This window comes from Phocoena phocoena, chromosome 17 (assembly GCF_963924675.1).
Source record: "Phocoena phocoena chromosome 17, mPhoPho1.1, whole genome shotgun sequence".
Classification (NCBI taxonomy): domain Eukaryota; kingdom Metazoa; phylum Chordata; class Mammalia; order Artiodactyla; family Phocoenidae; genus Phocoena; species Phocoena phocoena.
This window is the reverse complement of record NC_089235.1, coordinates 52,439,337-52,464,310: the sequence shown is the minus strand read 5'-3', so window position 1 is coordinate 52,464,310 and position 24,974 is coordinate 52,439,337. Positions and strand designations below refer to the sequence as shown.

General features: G+C 34.0%; 1 protein-coding gene across 1 annotated transcript in view; it reads right to left on the bottom strand.

Moving 5' to 3' along the window:
• Window positions 1-24,974, bottom strand: part of EMC2 (ER membrane protein complex subunit 2) — a 52,102-nt gene that overhangs the window by 8,787 nt on the left and 18,341 nt on the right. The window contains exons 5-10 of the mRNA XM_065895218.1: window positions 22,955-23,012; window positions 13,385-13,470; window positions 13,175-13,234; window positions 7,690-7,771; window positions 6,760-6,870; window positions 4,205-4,309 (exon numbers count right to left, since the gene is read on the bottom strand). Coding sequence (XP_065751290.1) covers window positions 4,205-4,309; window positions 6,760-6,870; window positions 7,690-7,771; window positions 13,175-13,234; window positions 13,385-13,470; window positions 22,955-23,012 — 502 coding nt within the window. The remainder of the gene's footprint in view (window positions 1-4,204; window positions 4,310-6,759; window positions 6,871-7,689; window positions 7,772-13,174; window positions 13,235-13,384; window positions 13,471-22,954; window positions 23,013-24,974) is intronic.

Below are 24,974 nucleotides of genomic sequence, written 5' to 3'. Positions count from 1 at the left end.
GGGGGGAAACAGACCTCTATTTTCATATAATACATAAAAATCAGTTCCAAATGGATTGTGGATCTAAATGTGAAAAGTAGAAGAAAAAAAACTCCAAAGACACACAAGATTATCTTTATGACCATCAGTAGCAAATGATTTCTTAAGCAGAACATAAAAGACAAACCATAAGGGAAATGAACGATTAGGGTGAAGATAATCTTCAAAACTTTCTTCATCAAAATCATTTGAGAGTGATTGCAACTAAGGAGTTAAAAAGATCTGCTACACATATAATGAACAAAGGGCCCATAATCAAAAAACTAAAAAACAAAATAAAAAGTCATAAACCAATGAAAAACATAGACTTCACGTAAGAAGATATCCAAACAGCCAATAAACATATGAAAAAGTGTTCAACTTCACTGGTCATCAGGGAGATACAAAACAAAACCATGAAGATACCACTACACATATACCAGAATGACTATAATTACAAAAACTGACAGAAGGATGTGTTGGTGAAAATGTGGAACTATGAGAACGCTCAAACACTGCTGGTGAGACTATAAACAAGTAATCTGGAAAACCAGCTTTATCTACTTCAGTTAGATATATATACATCCTATGACACAGTATTTCCACTCAAAGGTATACACCCCTAAGAAGTACATGTACATATACACCAAGAGACTTGTACAGCAATATCAGTGTAGTATTATTCATAATAGCCCCAAACAGGAAATAATCCAAACGCCTATCAACAACTGAATAAACGGGCTTCCCTGGTGGCACAGTGGCTGAGAATCCGCCTGCCAATGCAGGGGACACAGGTTCGAGCCCCGGTCCAGGAAGATCCCACATGCCGTGGAGCAACTAAGCCCATGTGCCACAACTACTGAGACTGTGCTCTAAAGCCCGTGAGCCACAACTACTGAGCCTGCGTGGTGCAACTACTGAAGCCCGTGTGCCTGGAGCCCGTGCTCCGCAACAAGAAAAGCCACCACAATGAGAAGCCCGCACACTGCAAAGAAGAGTAGCCCCCGCTTGCCACAATTAGAGAAAGCCCGTGAGCAGCGACGAAGATGCAACACAGCCAAATATAAATAAGTAAATAAAATAAATTTTTTAAAAAACTGAATAAATTGTAGTATGTTCATATAATAGACTACAGTACAATGAAAATGAATGAACTACAAACTTAAAAAAATATAAAACTCATAAATCATGCAATAGGCCAGACAAAAATAAATACATACTGTATGATTCTATAAATTTCAAAAAAAAAAAGCCAGAACTATGGGATTATAAATTTGTACTTTTGAGGGGAATACAAGGAGTAGAATTTGAAAGAAGGTTCCAGGAAGGTTTTGGGGTGCTGTAATGTTTCTATTTATTGACCTGGATACATTTACTTGTATAATTCATTGGAATGTATCTTTGTGACTTGGGTTCATTTTTCCATGTATGTTATAATTTAATAAAAATTGATTTTAGAAATATAGTCATGCCAGGTCAAAAAAAGCACTCTCTGAGCAGCTAGTTGTTTCTCAAAAATATCTTAAAAACAATGATGTCGTTTGCACACTATTATTTTCATATTATCCAAGTCTTATTTATTTATTTATTTATTTTGCGGTACGTGGGCTTCTCACTGTTGTGGCCTCTCCCATTGCGGAGCACAGGCTCCGGATGCGCAGGCTCAGCGGCCATGGCTCACGGGCCCAGCTGCTCTGCAGCATGTGGGATCTTCCCGGACTGGGGCACGAACCCATGTCCCCTGCATCGGCAGGCGCACTCTCAACCACTGCGTAACCAGGGAAGCCCCCAAGTCTTATTTTTAAATCACAAACTATCCCTCCCTCCCTCGCAACCCCCAACCCCCAAGCCTACTCTGTGTGGAACCCCTCGAGCCCTCTCAGATGGAGCCTTCTCCATTTGAAGAAGCATAGCTTAGCTAATATTTATAGATATTCTGACTTGCAATATGCCAACAGAACCAACATTCTCTATTTTATATAATAAAACTACACAAAAGTGACTAAATGGTGTGATCACAGGGCACTGAATTGTTTTAATCTCCCCAACCAGGAGTACAAAAACAAAGAAATAAACAGCACCAAAACCAAGACCAAAATAAGAGGAAACAAACCCAACAAAGACATCTTTCAAAAAAAACTATATTGCAGGCAATCCTTCAAAACCCTAGAAGGTTGTTATACCACCAACAGTAGCAGGACCTACAAAAGCTCAACAGCTATGTGGTAGGCACTACAGGATGTAAAAGAGGACAACCTACTACTCTATAAGCCACTGAAGTAAAAAAAAGTATGAACTGATGCAATGGCTTGCAAAACTAGGACAGTCTCATAGGCTCCAAATCAAAGTATAAAGAACTACATGCAGGGCTTCCCTGGTGGCACAGTGGTTGAGAATCTGCCTACTAATGCAGGGGACATGGGTTCGAGCCCTGGTCTGGGAGGATCCCACATGCCGTGGAGCAACTAAGCCCGTGAGCCACAACTACTGAGCCTGCGCATCTGGAGCCTGTGCTCCGCAACAGGAGAGGCCGCGATAGTGAGAAGGCCCCGCGCACCGCAATGAAGAGTGACCCTCGCTTGCCACAACTAGAGAAAGCCCACGCACAGAAACAAAGACACAACACAGCAAAAATAAATAAATAAAATAAATTAATAAACTCCTACCCCCAACATCTTCAAAAAACAAAAAAAAAAACTGCATGCAAACGTGACCTTAAACAAATCTAATAGTCTAAGACCTCAAAATCTCTGAATTATCCAGCAAACACCCTCTTCCAAAAGGAAAAAAACCTCAAACTGAAAGAAAACTACAGAAACTGAAACCAAATTTAACAGGGCAGAAACACTGGGGTTAAGAGGGAGAGATGGTTCAGATAAGGGGAGAAGGGGAGGGTGGGAGGTAGTGATGCCCAGAGGCAGAAAATCCCAGAAGAAAAAACAACAACAACAAAATGTAACATTTAAAACTGAGAACACCACCTCAAAATTCAAGATCTGTAGACCGGTAGGGGTAGAACACAGGGAGGCCTGCAGCCAGAAAAATCATTCTGAACCTGACCTAGTTCTAAGAAAGACTAGATATATAGAGAGGTCATATTTGAGTTCTCTGTAACAAAGAAGAGGAAACATATAAACTACCAGAAAAAAAAGAAGAGAATAAAATACAGAAAATGACAGATGGATTTGAAAAAAAAATGAATGATAAAAGGAAGTGTGAAAGGAGATCCAATAAACTTATAGTTGGAGACCTGAAAAAGAAAACTTAAGGAATCAAGCAAAAAAAATTCAAAATCATAATTCTAAAAGCAACTTTCCTCAAACTAAAAGAGGACTGAATCCAAATATTAAAAAGGTCTATAGTGTATTTGGGAAGACCGACCCAAGAATATCAACAAAACATTATCATAGTGAAACTACTGGATTTTAAAGATAAAGAAAAAAATTCCTTTGGGCAACCTGACAAAAAGTGCAAGTCACTTATTAGAGAAAGAAAATCAGGATGGCATGAAACTTGTTGACAGCAATATTTTATCCTAAAAAAAAAGGAACAATATGCTTAATACTTAGGTAAATGTATTTAATAGCAAAGGATGTATAAAAAGTCAAATTGTCCTTCAAATATAAAGACTATAGACAGATAAGTTACAAACATGAAAGATGTAAGAAGGTGAGTTTTTCCATGAGTCTTTCCTGAAGAATCTCCTAGGGATGAGCTTCAGTAAACTAAAAAATGAGGGGAGATGTTTCAGATAAGATCTGACTGTAAACAGAGTACATAAACTTTGTTATATAGTCTTGTTAGTTTACTTTTAGGATTTTCTTCCTCTTTTTTTTATTATTTGAGATATCTCTGATTAATAATACACTCACATACCCAATCTGCCTCTGAAATACATCATGAAATTTATCCTTTCTGGATTTTTACAATTACTTTTTTTTATTTGCCAAATGTAGAACTACTGAGATGATAAGGCTCATTATGGGATCATAATAGTAACAGACTCCTGTTACTATTTTACTAAAGTAAAACTACTATTTTACTAAAGTAAAAAACATTTGATAAAGACCCAAAAGCACAAAAGTTCAATGATAGACATCTAGCTTTGTAGTTTGTAGAAACATAAACAACAACTAAGAAATACATTAACTGACCTTTGTCATAATATAAAATTATCGATACTAACCTGATAAGCTCTGTTTATTTGACTAGCTGCCCAACTAGCATATTTCATGTTGTCCTTTTTTGTTTTTGCACTTGCTTTTGGATTAGAAGCAATATGACTTGCAGACTAAGAACAAAAAAGAAACATCAAAAACAATACTCCTTTGATGTAGCCAAGACACTCAAAAACATGTAAGGGTCATAATTGCAATGGGCTGATAATAAAGAGTTTTTCAAAACTGTATCAACACAATTTTTAAAATAAAATAAAGCTGAATGAAATTAGTGAAATGAAATGAAAATATTTTAAAATGGAGAATAATCCAAGGTAGTAGGAAGAGAAAGGATACCTTAAATAATATCTAAAATTATTTTATTACTTGTCTACCACAGCCCTTGAAGGTAAAATTTCATCATCACTTAAATACTGTAGGATATTACTGGTGCTATTTCTTATTACTGAATTACTTCAACTTTTCTATGTCAGAATTTTAGAATTACTGAATATTAATATAAGGAACCTCAAAAATAATTTAGTCTAACTTCCTACATTAACAGGTGAAAAAAAAAATTAAGTCCAATAGGAGTGAACTGACTTAACTAAAGTAAGTTAACGAAAGTCTTACAAGTAGAAAGAGATCATCACTTCCAACCTATTTCTCTTTTCACTACACTGAGAGTCTCCAAACTATGTTCCAAAGAACCAATTAGAGCCATCATCTCCTTTTTAAAGATGTATTTAAACAAGGGATTGTTAAACTGGGATCCATGCAAGAATCTGTAGACCCTCAAAATCATATTCTTATTTTTAATTGTATGTATTTCTGGGAAGAGAAAGATACAAATTTTATCTTATGCTTAAATATATCTGTCCATGTGGTTTCTTTAATGCCTAGCCTGTGTTATATGCTTTTTCCTTCTGTCTCCTTCTCTGCCACTAAGGAATTTATATGCCAAAATCTGATTGCAGTAGTTAAGAGAATGATTCTGGAGTCAACTGCCTGAGCATCATTTAGCAGCTCTGTGTCCATCCTTGGGCAAATTAATCAGGACTCTATGTGCCTTGGTTTCATTTTCTGTGAAATGGTAGTAGTAATAGTACCTTCTCAAATAGTTGATATAAAGATGTAATGATTTAAAATAAAAAAGAGAGCTCATAACAACACCTGACACATAAAGTGCTATGTATTTTTACTATTATTAATAATTTATTTATTTTAAAAAATAGTATTTATTTGGTAAAAGAGACACTGCTACCATACTGTACCTACAAGCTGTTACAACTGGCACTAGTAGAATCCAGAAAAAATTTTTTGAAATCCCTTTAATCTGTTTTCTAATTATATTTTGCCATTTCTTTCCTAAAAATTATTTCATTTACGCTTCTTCCTGCCTCCATTTCTGCAATCAATCCTTTTCACTGAGCTCCAACAAAATATTCATCCGAAAGTCCATGAAAAGACTAGGATAAATTAAAATTTCAAAGGACTGGCCTATTAAAGAAGTTTATTTTTCTAGTCATTCTGACTGTAGAAAGGAGCTCATTTTATATAAATTTGAAGTTCATTAAATTCTTCCTCTATTTCCCATAGCTCTTGTTAACTGACTTTTTCTAAGCTCATCATTTAGCATACATAAACAAAAGAAATATTTAATTACATGCGTACCACAAACTGTTTTTCTATATCATAAAAAAAGTTTTAGTTTGGCATGAGAGATTTTATTTCTAATATGTCTTTTATAAACATAGTTTAAAAATATCTCATACAATTATAATTTAAGGTAAGAAATAAAATGTTGGGCATGAACCCAAGAATAACAAAACAATTAAGAAATACAACGGGCTTCCCTGGTGGCGCAGTGGTTGAATGTCCGCCTGCCGTTGCAGGGGACAGTGGTTCGTGTCCCGGTCCGGGAAGATCCCACGTGCCGCGGAGCGGCTGGGCCTGTGAGCCATGGCCACTGAGCCTGCGCTCCGCAACGGGAGAGGCCACAACAGTGAGAGGCCCGCGTACCGCAAACAAAAAAAAAAAAGAGGAAAACAAAAAAGAAGGAAATCACTTTGGGCTTCCCTGGTGGCGCAATGGTTGAGAGTCCACCTGGCGATGCAGGGGACACGGGTTCGTGCCCTGGTCTGGGAAGATCCCACATGCCGCGGAGCAGCTGGGCCCGTGAGCCATGCCCGCTGAGCCCGTGCGTCCGGAGCTTGTGCTCTGCAACGGGAGAGGCCACAACAGTGAGAGGTCCACGTACCGCAAAAAAAAAAAAAAAAAAAAAAAAAAAGAAATACATAATATAGCTTTGTATCTGTTACTATTTAATTTCATAAAGGCAGATTTAAATTCTGATATAGTAAAAGATAATTGACAATAAAATGTCAAATAGCTGGGATATATTAATATTGAAAAATATAACTGCCTTACAACCTATTGTTCATAATTAACTAGAGGAAAAACATCATATGCTTATCAATGAAATACAAAAAAAAAAAAAAAAGAGGGAAGTGATTAACTGGGACGGTTAATGGACTTTAAATGACATTTCATAAAATAACATTAAACATGCACCTCAACTCACCATGTAAAGTCCAAACAAAGCTCTCATATTTCTGTTGTTCAGTTTCAATGCCTGTGCAAAATACTTTCTTGAAAGTTCAAGATTTTCAAGTCCACCTTGGGTATATTTAACCTGTTAAAAATTACGGAGTGCTGAAACCTGTTTATTTTACTACTTTGAAATATAGCATGTTTCATCATACCATAGGCATTAGTAATTGAAACAGATATTCTGTAAACAAATGCAAGATGTTAAAAGAATTCATCTTAAAGTTGTTAAAGCTAATCTAAACTTTAAAGCATAACCTACCCTCCAGAATCATTATATTCTATGAACATTAAGATCACTGAGCTTTTAAAATAAAAAAAATGCTGCCAATATAAAAAAGGCAGTATAATTTCTATTTCAACTGCCTTCCAAATGCTTCACAACTTTATTTTCTATTACTAGTATTATAAATCTAGACTTCATACTGAATTGTCCTTTCCTAGTTGCACTGACATTCCTTAATGATGAAGTCCTTTTAACCTTATAGAATTCAATTGTATTGCTATTCTTAACAGTTAATCAAATAAGATAAATACTTCCTACTTTCCAAAATACTGACCTTAATATCAATTTCCTAGAATATGGATGTAAAAACTGTAATCACTGTAAATGCCTTAAAGGCCATTAAATGGTGATAACTATGACATAATTTATAATTAGGAAAGAATACAGTATGCAATTAGAAAAATACAAAGAATTTCCCTATTTTAAATAAGTGCATTTAACTGAAAAGTCAGTATTTCCATTATAGTATTAAAAATTTTACTCCCATAAATCAATTTTCATCACATCCCACATATTTATATACTTGCCTAACGTTAACGACATATTCTTAGTTCCATAATAATACCCACACCAACAAAAATAAAATCACATACAATTGTTGTTTTTGAAAACACTTACTTCAGCATACTGCTGACAGTATAAGTGGTTGTGTGGATTAGTCATCATAAGCTCCTCTAAACAAAAGGCTGCTTTAGCATAGCTGAAAAACATCAAGGAGTTAATTTTAAAAGTCATAAATTTTATGTCAGTTACACCTTAAAATAATTTTAAAACAATTTTAGTGATATTACACATTTTATTCCCAAAATACTTTAAATACCTTTATTAATAAAGTACCTATCTTGAATTCATAAATACGAATATCATATTTTTTAATGAAATGAATACACAGAAGCTTAAATCCTAAAGCAGCCTGTGAACTATCAAGAGATATTACATTTTTCTTTTTTTCTTATTTTTTTATGTATGTATGGCTGCGTTGGGTCTTCACTGCAGTGCGCGGGGCTTTCTCTATTTGCACCAAGCAAGGGTTACACAGTGCGCGGGCTTCTCATTGCCGTGGCTTCTCTTGTTGCGGAGCATGGGCTCTAGGTGCGCAGGCTTCAGCAGCTGTGCCACATGGCCTCAGTAGTTGTGGCTTGCGGGCTCTAGAGCACAGGCTCAGTAGTTGTGGCGCACAGGCTTAGTTGCTCCACGGCATGTGGGATCTTCCCGGTCCAGGTCTCGAACCTGTGTCCCCTGCATTGGCAGGCAGATTCTTAACCACTGTGCCACCAGGGAAGTCCCGAGATATTAAATTTTTAAAACTGGGTCACTAGGATGACATCCAAACATAATTAACAACACAGGCTTCAAGATCTTGGATCAGGTTACATATAAAATAGGTTCTACAAGTCCACTGATCATTTAATAAAATATTCAAATAGCTAAAGTGTAATGAGGAAATAAACACTAAATATTCACTAAAAATCCTTTACAGACATATCCCACATATTCCATTATAAAGACTTTTCATTATTTAAGGTTACTGTCAAATACAAAGTTATTAAGTTACGAATTTCTAAACCCATGAAAAACAGATCAAGTTCGTGGTTTTGATATGCACTCTACTACTATTTAATCATGTGGTAGAGAAACAAAATCTTTACTGAAAACCTAAGGAGAAAACTGCTGCAAAGGGCTCTGGAAAATAGTTTTATACCACATGACTATAATTCTCCTTAATGTATTTTATATGTTTAAGCCCTGTGAATATCCTTCCTATTTACAGGAAATCCTAAAGAACACAGGTCTTGTAAGATTTAGTCCCAGTGAGGAGGTTATGACATTACAACAGAAAATGGCTACCTACAGTTATTTTTGACATCTGTCACCAATATACAAAGGTATCTATTTTACACTAATGTCTGATATACTTAGTTTTCAAAATATATACGTTGCAGTTTCAAACATGTGAAATACTGACTAATAATAGCTAACTTTTATTAGGTACTCATTATGTATCATGCACTTCCCTAGGTGTGTTACAACTATTAACTCATTTAATCCCACCAAAACCCTAGGAAGTAGGCAGGCAGCCTACACTCTTAACCACAATGCATACTACCTATATACACTACACATCAGGATGAAAAATCGAGGTGGTGATGGTAGTGATGAATATGTCAACGGTAACATAAAAACAGGTACAGCAATCAAACCCAAAGGGCCAAAGGAACCAAAAACACCCTGCAGATTAGCCCCAAATCACAGCATTTTAAACTTATGAAGGACCTTATATATAATTCTCACCAAAGATCATGCTGCTATTTAGCCCTTTTCATATTTATGCCCAACACCCAGTATTGGTTCTTGACATATGATAGCTATATAATGAATGACTGAACAAATGACAATAAATGTGTAGAACAAAAGTATTGTGACTACCTATCTGATATTTATTCATCATTGTGTAGAAGGGGAAGTCGTCTCTACCTTAAACACCAGCTTCATCAGAAAGATAGTTCCCTTCTAAATGTGTTCCTTTACGGTAACGCCAAAAATTCATATTAATGCTAAGAATAAATGTTCTTAGAGATTTAAATGGGTTGAGCAAAACAGTGACTCTGATTCTTATATAGCATAATGTAAGATAAAATGGGCAGAGAGGAGTTTCTAATGAAAAATGAATGCCAAGATATTTTTCTCAAAAATTATTTAGTATCACATACGAGGGGATACCTTCCCCCAATTTTACAAAATATAAAATCAAATTAATTTTGTGGATAAAGTATAGAATCAAATAAACTTAGACCTGGAAGGAGTGAGAAATGGTCTAATCCAGTTTTTCTCAGCCAGGGGTACACAAGAGTATTAAGCCATACAAAAGTGATTTGAGTGATGACTATTTTCTCAGTTCTCCCAAGATGGTACATAGCCAATACCAATGCAGATATATAAAGAAATTAATTCATTATATACAACTCATGAGACTAAGATTTAGAGAAGTCAAAATAATTGGAATCCGTTTAAAATAGAATAACCACTATTATTACTACATTAGAGTCAGTAACTAAAGCTTTTGAAGTTCTTCTGTTCCTCACAAAAGCATATGTATAGGTTACAATATTTGTTCCTTGACTGCTTTATCAACATTGTGATTTTTTCCTTACAGGATTCTGATAATTCCCTTTGTTATAGAATTTTATAGTAAGGCTGTACCTACAATAATCACAATCATAATCAATCTTTACTAACTGCTCCCTGCTGATATAACATCTATTTTTAACTACAAATCAAGTAAAAAAAAATTCAGTATCTTTGTTTAAAATACATATTTTTGTTTATAATATGTACTGTGGGGTTAACGTATAAATCATGACTAATTTTTTATACTTAGAGCAAGTGTCTCAATGTGATCAACTGGTGTGACATATACCACTAGAATAACTGTATCTAGAATTTATAAATCAGAAGCAAATTTAAATAAAAATAACTTAAAGACATAAAAAAAGTATGTGGCAGAATTCTATATCCCCTTTGCTCTCTATGAAATCACTGAATAGACTTATATGAACAGTCTACTGTGGAAATTTATTTGGAGTAAAAAAGTCTACATCTAGATTCACAATGCTGCCTGTGACTTACTATAACTATTAATATGAAGAAAAGAATGTCAAAATATTAAATATATCAAGCAATTCCTAAATTGGTACATTTTTGCCACCAGGTCCACAAAACTGTGGTAAACTGACATTCCACAGTAACTTACTACTTGTACCAACAATACCCTACCGAAGACAATGACTTGCTCAAATAAGTTAAATGAATTAAGTGAACATTCTGATTTTCATACAGTTTCAAAAAATCTGAAGACATTTATTTCCACTCACCGTAAATCTGAATATCCCTTCTAAGTGTTCAATTAGAAAAAATAAACAGACATTGTGTAAGTAACTAGCTTCAAGACCAAAAAGAGTTTTGTAATACAAGATAAAAGGGTAGGCAGAATGTAAGTATCATTTCCCATGAAAAGAAACTATTTTTCAGGTGCTTTTCTCTTTGTATCTCTTAATTTCTTGTGATTCTTCAGTTCATTTCTCTTAAATGTACATCCAACTCTATCTCAATAAACTCTTTAGAGACTCAAAACAAAGCAAAACTGAATGTGGCTATTACAAGGTGAGGCAAATAATAAATTTAATGATAGGTTAAAAATAAAGTATAACCTATTTGAGAACTAAATATAGAAATATTACAAATACATGTAAAAATGTAAAAATTGATAAAGAAGTAGAAGAAAAAAACAGAGATGATATATTTATATAGTTCTTAGAGGACAGAAAACCTGAAAGCAATATAAATTGATATATCTGACCATCTAAAAATATAAAGTTTCTATAAGTTAAAAAAATCAATATTAAAAGGACATAATAAACAAGGATATATTCTTGACAGGACAAAGGCTCATATCATTTACATAAAGAGCTCTTAAAAAACGTGTAACCAATTTTCACTTATCAAAATTTGCAAAGATTAGAAAGAACAGTAGCACCCGGTGTTGTTAAGTGGACATTCTAATAATTGCTGATGTGAGAGTAAACTGACACTACCTTTCTAGTGCACATCTAGGAATGATTTATCAAAACCACTGAAAATGTGCATATCATTTAATCAAGTAATTCTACTTCTAAGAATTTAGCCCAAGGAAAAATTTAAATAAAGATAATCATTATATGTATGTGTAACTGAATTACTTTGCTGTATACCTAAAACTAACACAACATTGTGAATCAACTATACTTCAATAAAAACAAAAACAAAAACAAAACCCTAAAAAACAAACAAACAAAACAATCCTGAGCCTCCAATCTATGAATTTGGTATTATTTAGGTGTTCTTTAATTTCATTAATTAATATTTTATAGTTTCCAGCATACAAATAATTTACATTTTAAAAAATACTTTATAAATGTTGACTTTAAAACAATGAAAAATAGAAACATTACCATTTAACCAAATACACTACCACTCTTACATACGTAAGAGAAAGCTAAGTATATTTACAAATATGATCATACAAGCATCCAAACATGGTTCAGGAAATAACTTCCTAACAAAAAACAAAGAGAATCTGATAGCCAGCATATATAATAGAGAAATGAAAAATGGTTCCCAGAATACAGTACACATTCATTGAGTGACATTTTGTTTTCGCCGCCACTTTTATTAGAATTACACAGATAATACATTAACTCTATTTCACATACATATATACCCCTGAGAAAAGGCAAGAGACAAGTATCTTCCATTCGATATTATTTCCTATGTCAGCTATTTGTACTATGAGGATGAGGTTAAGTATTCTAAGTATTCGTGCACAGTAAGAATATGTGCATGAGAATCTGATTCTGTTCTCTGAAAAGGAAGGAAAGAAACAATGTGATATACTTCAGACTCCTCACTAAGAAAAAAGGGGAAAAAAAGCCTGCCTCTAGATAGAGGTTAGCGTTAATGCTGTGATATTAGAAAAGACTGGGCTAATCCTCTCACACTGGGATTTCCTCCTGTCACTGCAATAAAAAAAAGCTAACAAAAACATTAAATATCCAATAAGCAAGTTCCTACAGCATTCAACATTCTTGATTATTCTTGGTTTTTTACCCAGGCAACAGAATGCTTCTACTTTGGAAGAGTTGATTCTCTTAGCACTAAGGCTAATAAATGCATACAATTGACAGAATTTTTAAACAGCAGGGAGTATAATACTCTTTGTATGTAAGAACAATTTAAATTCTAAAAATTCACAATTTTGATTCACTAAAAATAACCTTAGCTCAGCACATACATGCCTTTCTAACTCCAAAGAATGCCATCTGTATTTGAAAGAAAACTCATTTCCCAAACAAAAATAATTTAGCAAACACAAATGACCTACTTAAAGCAATTCACATATTATAACCAACAAACTGTCGATTTGTTTTTCTTCATTTATTTATTTTGCTAATTTAAAATGACGTGATTCATACCTCTCACCAATCCTTTAGAAACTACTATGCCTTCTGAACTTATATAGTGATGAAAATTGCACTCCTTAACGAAATTTTATGTGTTAACGACTTACTCATGTTCATTGATATAAAGTTCTGCGAGTTCATGCCAGGCTTCTTGGTCTCCAACAAATCTGGTGAGAGGAAAGGGAAAAAAAGTAAGTGTGTAGATATTCTATAAATGAACAGCATGGAGGCAAAAAGGAAAATCAAATGCAAATTCCATTTTAATTAAAAAAGATTTATCAGAATAACAAAACACAATCCTCTTGTAAGACACTCACTGTTCCAGATACTCATTCAGTTCCCGAATGGCCTCCACATTTTTCCCCTGGGCTTTTCGAATGGCAATCTTACGCTTTCTTGCAGCCTGTGGGTTGACATTAATAAAGGATTAGACCCTCATGATTCCCTGGGTTTTTGTAAAGAGGTAATTTGACTGTGCAAATTATTATCTCAATGCCAGTGAAATTCCATTGTAAAACTACTGCTTAGTGGGAGTTTATAAACATACCCCATGACATCCCACTGGGGAGTTCAAACATTCCTCTAACAATCACATGTGCTTTACTTTTGATGTACACAATGTATGCATCATTTCATTCAAATAAATAACCATCCAGATTCTGATAATTACAAGCCAGCAGGGAATCCTAATCTTTATCCAGCCTAAAGTCCTTTACTCTGTCTCATTCATAAGATCTGTATCTTAAGAGATAGAGGGATAGTGGAGATTAGAAAATAATCTTACTGTGGCCACTTGAATGTCATTATACAAATATGGCTTCAAATAAGTTTTTTCACAATTTCAAGAGAAAAATCTACCTAAGTCTTTCAAAACAATAATATAGGTGCTGAAAGAAATATTTTATAATAGACAAAACATTTAAAACCTGCAACTTAAAGCTTTTTAAATATATAAAAATCAATGCCATTTATTTATACATTCATCAAATATGTAACAAACATCTGTTGTTTGCCAGGTACTGCGCTGGACAATAAAAATATAAGGATAAAAAAAAGGAACAGATAATTCCTTGCAGGAGCTCAGTCTGATAAGAGAAAGAGACATCAAATAAAAAGACAATAATAGAGATATCTAAGATGTTGTGGCAACACAGTGGTGATCCTAACAAGGCTGTGGCAGATGGGAGGAAGTGGAAACACAGGAAGCAAAGAGCGTCCCAGATGTGATACCTGGGTTGAAAGAGAAAGTGCAAGTAGACATTAAGAAAGCAGAAAAGAAAGTTGTGTGGAGGGACGATACTGCATAGTAGGAGAACACAGGAGCAAAGGCATAGGAGACAGCAGCATTGTGTATAATCAAGACTATATGTTTGGGGCTGAAGTGACTGGAGGGCTCTGTGTGAATTACTAAATTTACATCCCCTATCTCTGTTTAATTCAATGCAGAAGACTAAACAATAAAACACTATAATTAGGGCTAGGTTAGGCTTATTAATTATGAACGTGATTGTCATTGTTTTATGTAAAACACACTCCACAAGATACAGACAAGGGAAGTACTGTAAAATGAATGGGGCCTCTTTAGACCAAAGGAGCTATCTGTCCTGGGGTGGAAAAGGTGGGTTTTTGCTCTGAAAAACTGAAAGTCAAAATATCAGAGTGAATCAAAAGACTCCCAATAAATATGAAAAAGCAATATTTATAATAATAGTGATAACAATATTTCAGTAATGAAAGAATGACACATCTGTTAAAAATGTATACCCCTGATTATATGGTTCATGCTGAATGCCTACCAGAACACCTGCCACACAGCAGGAACTAAAATATTTTTGGAATAATTTCACTATGCACAACAATGAAAGCACCATAATAAATGTAAAGTTTAAGTCTCGAGAATTCAGAAGGAAAGTAAAAGTAAAGCTCTAAAAGTAACTCAATCCTAAAGCCTTTAGGAAGAATATTAGACTTCAAATGTACGCCTTATTCCAAGTCCTTCTGCAAACAGGTGAGGATTAAATTAACATAATTAAGAAACTAATTTCTTTGGAGCATATATGATCTAATTTCACCAGTTCAACAGAATTTGAAACATTTTTGTTTATTCATTTCATTTGATGACACTACTTCTTCCACAGGCAATATGTCAGAGCAGAGAGTCTAGGTTTTGAAATAAAAAAAGACAAGGAACTGAATCCCAATTCTTGTCACTTACGAGCTTTCTAACCAAGACCAAAACATCCGACCTGCCCAAACTTCAGTAATACCACCAATCTCCAAGTATCAAAGTGAAGTATCTAACACAGTACACAGCATATAACAGTACTGAATAAATGTTATCTTCCTTCTTTTTTACCTTTGGTCTATGCTTAATATATATATGTGTTAAAACTTGCCAAAAGCTCTACCTATGAGATCTTTAAAGAACTGGCACAGGCTTGCTTAGTTTAATATTGATATATTGCCCCAATCCTTACAGGATTTGTATCAGCTGAAATGAGATATTGTATAGATGCAGTGAAACTTGTTGAAAATACTTCATTCAAATGCCACAAATAAGAGACAAAAAGTCAAAGTATAAATATGAATAGCAACTAATACCTCTACAGTAAGAGATGTGGTATGAACACTGTAATGGACACAATTATTCACAAAATGAGTTTCGTTTTTTTAAAAACACCTGTCTAATATTAACTCATTTTCTCATTGATTTGACAAGAGAATCATGTCTCTACTGTTGAACAAACACCAAATTTTTAGGTCAGCAGCATTTTGCAGAATACAGTTTATAAAGCACTGCTAGTGTTTCAAAGATAATTAATCTTTAAAAATGCCTTTTTAAAACAGAATCCTTTTGTAAATAATGAAAAACAGAGGTTTAAACAACCCAAATGCATCAAAAGAGGTAGGATGAAAAGTAGGATCTCAAATTTCTGATTCCCATTCTAGATTTATTGATAAGAGTTCCTGAAACTGAAATATTACCAATTAATTTGTTACTATTATTCTGAATTATGTATATTTATAGTAGGTGGAATGCCATAATTTTACAATGTAAAACAGAAATTCAGTATTAACTTTGTAACAGCCTATTTTAAAAACTAAGAGTTTTCCACCTAACAAACACTTCAGTGAAGTATAAGCAAAGATTTTAAACATAAGGTTTTACTAATCAATTTGTGAAACATGCCCCAAAATCTCTACTATAATAAGCAATACACTGCTTAACCATGTAAGGCCTAAGATAATAGTAACTTATCTCCTAATATTATAAGGTTTAAAACACACTTTTAAGAGGTAACTATTCAACTATGCAAAGCCAGTCTTCCTAATGAAACTATACATGACAGCTTAAAGAAAAACCTATATGGCAATCACTATCATACAGGCAACAATGGATCATTAAGTCACATACAACAGCCCTCTACAGAAAAATACTACCACATTCTGGCACAAAAACCATGATCATTTAAAATAAGCATTAAGCAGGGATTTCATTTCCGGCCAAAATGGAGTAACAGGGAGCGGTTGTGCCCTCTTGCCTGAGACCATGAAAGAACTGTACTATATATATAAAACAACCACTTTTAAGGCATAGGACGACAGGCAAAAAAGGAGAGTTGATCCCTGACAGGCAGAAACAAATGAGGTGGGCCCTGACTGACTGCTTTGAGAGAGTTTCAAGGGTGCTGGGCAAGAAAAGAAAATCAGGTTGAGCTGTGAGTTCATAAGGAGCTCAGAGTCCAAGAAGATCAAAGAGGCTACAGTTCATGGGACAGAGTACAGGAGAAGAGAGAAAAATACAGAATGGAGACTCTAAAGAGATTCGCCTTGAATCTCAAGGGTTTCCCTCGAGTACTCAGGTTCGCACTGATCAGTGCATGTGTATGTGGAAACCACTACAGCCAAGGAAAGATCTACCAGAAAAGTTTAGGGGAAAATGTGCCCAGAGCTCACACAGGGCTGGGAATAGTGCCCCTACCTACCAGCCAGACTGGAAAATGCCATGATTCCTGGAGCAGTGAACAGACTACCCAGAAGAACATAATGGGGAATTAATTAGTCCCAGTATAAACACTGTTCTGGTCCTGTCTAACAAAGACCCAAAAGGATGAAATTGTTTGCAAGTAACTTAATGATATCTCACAAGAAAGCTCAAACAATATATATAAGAATACAAAAATCAAAAGGAGCAAAGAGAACTTTAGAGCATGACGGTTTTGTTCATTATGATTGTGGTGATGGTTTCACAAGTGTATACAAATGTCCAAACTTATCAAATTATATACCTTAAATATGTGCAGTCTATTCTACATCAATTATATGCCAAAACAGTTTTTAAAATAGCACTAATTAGACATTAAGTACAGTCTTGACTATCAACTTCCATTTATATTTCTTTCTTATACTTTTTATCTTTTTTTTAATACTTTTTATCTTATAAAATATGCCAATATTCTGTATTTATCTAAATTTCTTGTTTAGATCAACCTTTGTAAAAGTCAGTTTAAGTCAAAAATGAAAACTGTTCCACATTTTACAAGCGATTTTAATAATGGAGTCAGAATTTCTATTATAAACTATGAAACTTCAAAACATTCTTATGACCATAAATTTCTTACATACCTCTGTATATATACAAGGAGCTAGCTAGCAATTTTTCCTGAAAGACATATCACATCTTAAAAAAAAATGAGGCCACGCAGGGAGAGAACCTAGAAAATGATTAAAGGATTAAGGTCTACCAGCAAAATACAACCTAGAACGCCCCCTACCCCAGATGTTGGGACACAGAAACAGACCACTGGCCAACAAAGGGAAAGCAGAGTTCCAAGTTCTTCTGCCTCCGAGGCTTATGCCGTGACCCTGGGAAATATGGCATTCTAAAAGCATTTTCAGGGGCTTCCCTGGTGGCGCAGTGGTTGGGAATCCGCCTGCCAATGTGGGGGACACGGGTTCGAGCATGGGAAGATCCCACGTGCCGCAGAACAACTGGGCCCACGCATCACAGCTACTGAGCCTGTGCTCTGGAGCCCACGGGTCACAACTACTGAGCCCACATGCCACGGCTGCTAAAGCCTGCGCACCTAGAGCCTGTGCTCTGCACACAACAAGAGAAGCCACTGCAATGAGAGGTCCACGCACCTCAATGAAGAGTGGCCCTCGCTTGCTGCAACCGGAGAAAGCCCGCGCACAGCAACGAAGACCCAACACAGCCAAAAATAAATAAATAAAATTAATTTAAAAAAAATAAATAAATAAACCATCTTCACTCTTGGCACAGAGGCAATTACATCTAATTCCAAAATAAGACTTCAAATATTTGATATATCATAACAGGCAGTTCACAATTGGGAGGCAAAATCTGATCTTTCTGAAATATGAAATTTAACTAAAAAGATAAGAATTATTGTACTTTCTTTCTGAAAGGCATTCATGCATTCAACAAGTATTTACTGAAGGCATATATGCTAGGCATTGTTGCATGCAATGGGCATAATTTTTCCCTCAAAGAGCTTTCAAAGGATGAAAAGCCTACTTTTACTTTAAAAGCAGGCAAACAAAAAACTGACCGGTGTTGGGGTAATCTAAGGGATAAAAAGCTCACAGTGAGCCTAATTCAATACTTGATTTTGATGAGCTGGTGACGAAAATTTTCATACTTCAGAGTTATCCTTCTAAAATAACATTCATATCTAAGTTTGCATCATTTGTATATTTTTATTGCAAAATATACTTTCATCCAACCCCCATCCTCTTCAATTCTACTTATCCTAGGTTTAGATCCCCATAATCTCTAGCCTAAGACAGAACAGCCTCCAAATTACTATTTCATTTCTTTTCACCTCTTTCAAACCAACTCCCGTATTACTGACAAAGTTATCTCTAAAAAAAAATCTGGTGGAATTTCACTAATCAAAATTTGACTTCATTCTCCATTTTTTAAGAATAAAAATTAAAATTCTGTTACACCCAATATCTTGTAATAACTTATAATGGAATCTAATCTGCAAAAAGGCCCAAATCACTATGCTGTATACCTGACACTAACAGAATATTGTAAATCAACTATACTTCAATTAAAAAGAAAACAAAAAAAGAAATAAAACTGTATTGATAATGCAGAAAAAAAATTAAAATTCTAAAGTGTAACATACCAGGAGGTTCACAAATGTAGACTTTCTTGTATCGCTAGTCACTCTGAACAATGAACCAACTAAAAGGTACAAAATATTGTTCCTTAGAGCCCTAGTTTTCCTCAGCAGTAAATCAGTCAGGAAGAAGGGGGAGGTTAAAACTTACAAAGAGCACCAGAACCATGCCCTCTCTTCAATGAGAATAGAAATGAAATTTCATGCGAAAATCGTGTTAAAGGAGGCAGTTCAAAAAGAGAAATACACCTGGTCCTTTAAGCATATTAGAAGATATTAAACATCACTCATAATGCAAATTAAAACAAAGTAACATTTTTAACTAATTAGACTGGCAATGGTTAAACACAAAAAAAGCTGATAATATACCACCTGGGAGGATACAGGGCAAGAAGCACTTTCATATACCAAATAAATGAGTATAGACAGCTAAAAAGCTTCTGTGGAGGGAAATTTGGTAACAACTATCAAATTTTAAAATACATGGACCTCCTGACTAGGAGACTTCACTTCTAGGAATCTATCCTACAAATGACATGTACTGCAACACTGCTTCTGGGAAGAATATATCAGATACCAAGGGGACTTAATTAAAAGAAAGTTTTCCATGAAGACAGGGATTATACATCCATGCATTACAATGCTATGCAGGTACCTAAAGGATGAGGTAAAGGATGTGCTGACAGCACACGAACTTTAAAAGATATTGCTAGGTACAGTATGCTACCATTTGCATTTCCAACCATTCTCCCTGTCAAAAGTGACACACATGCACACACACCTATTTGTGTGTGCATGAGAAAAAATTTCTGTAAGAGTTCTTAAGAAATTGTTAACAATGTTTGCCTAAGTGAAGGAGGACTTGAGATCAGGGGTGGGAGGACTTATTTTTCACCATATACTCTGTACTGTTTGTAATTTTTTAACATGGGTACATGTTACTTTTTTCAAAAGAATATTTTACAGCTTTTTAAAAATAGATGAGATGTCCCATTTAAGCAACCTCCCAAAATCTGAAAACTTCCATTTTAATCACTTTATTCTTTTTTCCCTAGGTAGGCCTTGTACTTTAATAATGCTAAGGCTTACTCATGCCATTCATGGGATACAATGTCTTTCCCCAGCCTACCACCTTTGTCTTATTTAAGCCATACTCATCCTTCAAGGCCTACAAGGCTCAAAAGTAATGCAGCAAATCACCAGAGTCAGGATTCAATAAGTCTATTTCAAAGTCCATAATGTGTTCATTATATCATGCTATCTCTCTAAAAACAAAGTCAAGGATGGTGTCTAATTCATCCTGCTAGTCTCCACAACAAGCATGTTGCAAGCACTCAACAAACATTTTTTGAAAGAATAATGAATGCATGTGAGAGGGAAAGAGAGCTCCTTAAAGCTTTAATGAACAGCCTCATTTCTATACTGGATATATAGGAACACAGAAGCAGATGAAAGAGTCACATGATCAGTTTTAGACTATGCAAAGCTCTACAGTATAAAAGCTTGAATTATAACTATCGTGTCTTCTACATAGTAACTTTACTGTTTAATATAAGAAAAGTCTTCCCCTACTAGACTTTATTAGTTCTTATATGGCTTTGTTTTTCTCCCTTAATGTCTAACACAGTGCTTTCTATGGATACAGTAACAGAAATAGTGTCTTTATTCTTAGTAACACCAACATTTTCGTGGCTCTTCACAGGTACTCAATAAACATTTACAGAAGGACAGAAGGGACTGAGGGGAGACTAGATAAAAATAATATTTGATGAAAGAATAGTACATCTAGCAAAGCTGAATTTAGTTACCTTGTTCTAAAATGTTTACCTAACAACTAAATAATTTAGTTATTACCTCCTCATACATAGTCTATGAGGGGAGCCAAACCATAAAACATGGAAAGTACTACAAAGATAGAATAATATTTAGTTACATATTATCTGAGAACCTGAAGCAGTGAAATACTTTATTTAAAATATGCCCAACTTAAACTGACAGAAGTAAAATATGACTCCTAATTCAAAAAAATAAATTACAAACTATTAATCTTTTAAACTAGTATGAGAAAACTACATGAAACAAATTTTCAGAAATCTGATGTCATATTTCATATTACACAGAAATATCACTGTGTAAAAAATGAATACCTTTGAAACTGTAGTAAAGTCTTAGAGCTGAAATAAGTACATGAGAAAATCTCTAGGAAAAGAAAAATGGGGCTTTTTATAAGGGACTGTTTTATTAAGACAGATGGCAAGCTATTAGGATAAATAAGATTTAAGGATTATTCAGAACTTCTCAATTTTAACTCTCTTTTTATTTGGGATATCTAAATTAACTGGGTTTTTTTAATAACAGGTAGGCTTGCAGCTCTGTCAAAATTTTCCCTGAACTTTCTATATTTTGAGAATCCTCACAAAATGATGAATCCTTACCATTCAAATATCTACAAAACAAAACACAACACCTAGAAAGTTTCCAGAGAAAATATCCCTGGGGTGAGACTGTATTAAAAGCAATAATCTAAACCATTTCACTGTATATATATACACATATCAAATCACCAAGTTGTGTAACTTACACAATGTTAATTATATCTCAATAAAGCTGGGAAAAAATATTATTTAAGCAAAAAAAAATACATATTCCTATAGGTAACAAAAGGGGCAAGGAGAGATCAGGGATTTATGACCAATAAATGCCTGGTATAAATGCTATCTAAAAATTGCATACTTCAATATTAACTTCCAAACTTAGCATAAATAATTTAAAATGAATCAAGTTACCAATGTTCAATCAGTATTTCTTCATCTTTTAATCCACAATCATACATTATATGGCTTTTTAAAATGTATATTTTTAATAAACTACTTGGCAAATAAGAGAAAACCTTCACGTAGTTGTATTATGTGTTAACATAACAATCTGTCTCTATAAAGGGAAAAAACAAATTCAAACTGATTATTATTTAAAAACTCTAAAAATATTTACTTTACTTTAGCAGGCATATGTGTGTATGGATAGAATAATATGAAACATTGAAACGCCTGATACGTTATCTAGCGTCTCTGACTTTTCATTTAGTAAAAGGTAAGTCTGAGGGAAGCCATTATGCCAATATAGTAAACTAAAATGTTCTCAATATTAAAAAAAAATTTTTCACCATGGTGTTTTTAAAACAGATAAACTATATAAGTATATTTGAAACAAATCTTCTGCCCAATAAACTGAGATAAATATTTGTTCAAAATCAGAATAAATTAAAGATGTTATCTTAAGGAAAACATATACATATATATATCCCTATTCAGGTATAAGGAAGAAAGCAAAACTGAAAAAAAAAAGCCTTCATTAATCAATTCCATATACTAATTACTGAGGTGACGTCTTTCATTTTTGATGAAGACAATTAAAATATAACTACCCAAACCAGAGAAGTTAGTATTCCATAAACTTCAAAGTATTACAAAAACAATAAGCTCTGCTAGGTGTTTTTTTTTGCAAGCACATAAAATTCATTCTTTCTAAATTTCAACTAGCTTCTTTCTAATAAGAGATATTATAAATCAAATTTTACTGAAGAGTTTTAAACCTATTTTTTTTAAATGGCCCATCATGAAATATTTAAAGTAACAAAATAGAACATGGTTCCATGTGTTTTTTTCCATTATTTCCAAAATAAATTAATTTCACCTCTTAAAACGAATTGATCTTCAGCACAACCAGCTAACTTACAGTGTTAGTTGGATCTTCTTGTAAAATTCGATCATATAGCTGTATAGCATCATCATATCTATTTAAAAAGAAAAACAAATATCAAGAATCATTACCTTAAAATTTAGTGACAAATAGTAAATACAGAAAATGATTAAACTGGCAGGACTTTATATGCATTTACAATCGCTACTAAGCCTCTTCTGATCTTCACATGACAGCAAGTTTGCTACAATGTCATTTTCTAAGCAAAAAAAAAAAAAAAAGTATAAAGTATTTATAGAAAAACTTACTTCAAAAACATACTGATTCAATTTGGCCTAAATACAAAGGTAAAAACTAGCAGCTCAAAGAGACACCTTTGTGGTCCTAGTTATACATAGAATTACAGCTAATAAACCATGAGAAAAAGTTTAATTTTAACAAATATATTCACAAGGAAATGATCTAAGTATTAGTTCTCCTTTAATAAATATTTATGACAGCTTTTCTTAGTTGAGCTGGTGAAGTTCAATTCATTAAGTACCTATTAAGTATGCACACATAATACACTTTGCTGGGTTAGTCTCATATGGGAAATAGTTAACAAGTTTATCAAAGGAAAAAATAATCAAATATGGCAGGATATAACTAAGAAGCCAAAATTAACATTATATGATAGTGAATCAAAGGGAGGAATACATCAGAAATCACATAAAGAACTTTATCTAACAATATAATCCTATACACTGTGATCTTATTTGGGATACAAGGAAATAGTCGAGTGAGTCTGAAATTCCCTCCTAACCATATCCACAACCCCCAACTCCCTTCCAATCAATTTCTCCACTTCCGGATACAGATCTTTAGAGAAAGCAAAAAACGATGTTTAAACACTTTTACAGCAGTATTTATAAAACTAGGGATGGCAGATATACTCTTGTGATCTATTCTTAAGTTCCCTATGATAATTTTTAATTTTTCTCTTAATGTTATTCAACACATCATGGTGACACATCTTTTAATCAAACACCAGCCCACAATTTTAGTGACCAAGCCTGTATCTGTGGTTGTGGTCATGCCAGTAGCTAAGAATATTTTACTACTGTAGTAGACTACTGAGAAAATAAAATCAGACTTAATTTGTAAATATGTCCATACCATGCAAAGTCCAAATAACATCACTGTACACTAAGTTAATCAGAGTTAGCAATAGCTCAAAAAAAGAAAATTAGTTTGGACATCAAACACATGATTATATAGTAGGTATGCTAGCCTCATAAGAACCTGCAACTATATGGAGAAAGAGAAAATAGTATCATTAAACAAGTATAAAATAAAGTATATAAACAGTATATAAACAAGGGCAAAATTAATGCCATAGAGCACGGGTTCTCACAAGACACAGTACATAAGAATCACTTGGGGATCTTTTCTCAACTATATAACTTCCAGGAAATATATTGGAAATGACAGAGGAAACTATTCATTCACTTCATTAATAGAATGATAATTTGAATTTTAGTACTTTCTAGTTTTTTTGGTATTTTATTAGAAACCATACATTGTTTTCACAGTTATATGAAAATATACATGTAAGGCACTAATACTGGTTTTATATTTGAACATATTTAAGTTATATTATAATAAAAAAAAGTAATTTATGTAAAAACTGGGTGTGATGATTAGTTTTATGTGTCAACCACAGGGTGCCGAGATCAAATATTATTTCCGGGTATGTCTCAGGGTGTTTCAGATGAGATTAGCATTTGAATCCATGGACTCAGTAAAACAGATTACCTTCCCTAATATGGGTGGACACCATCCAATCCCTCAAGGGCCTGAATAGAACAAAGGCAGAAGGAAGAATTTACCTCTTTTTACTGCCTTACACTGCTGGAGCTGGGACATCTCATCTCACTTTCTCTTGCCTTCAGACTTCAAACTGAGATTTACACCATTGGCTCCCCTGGTCCTCAGGCCTTCAGACCTGGTCTCAGACTGAATTACAGCACCAGCTTTCCTGGGTCTCCAGGTCACAGAGAGCAGATCCTGGGACTTC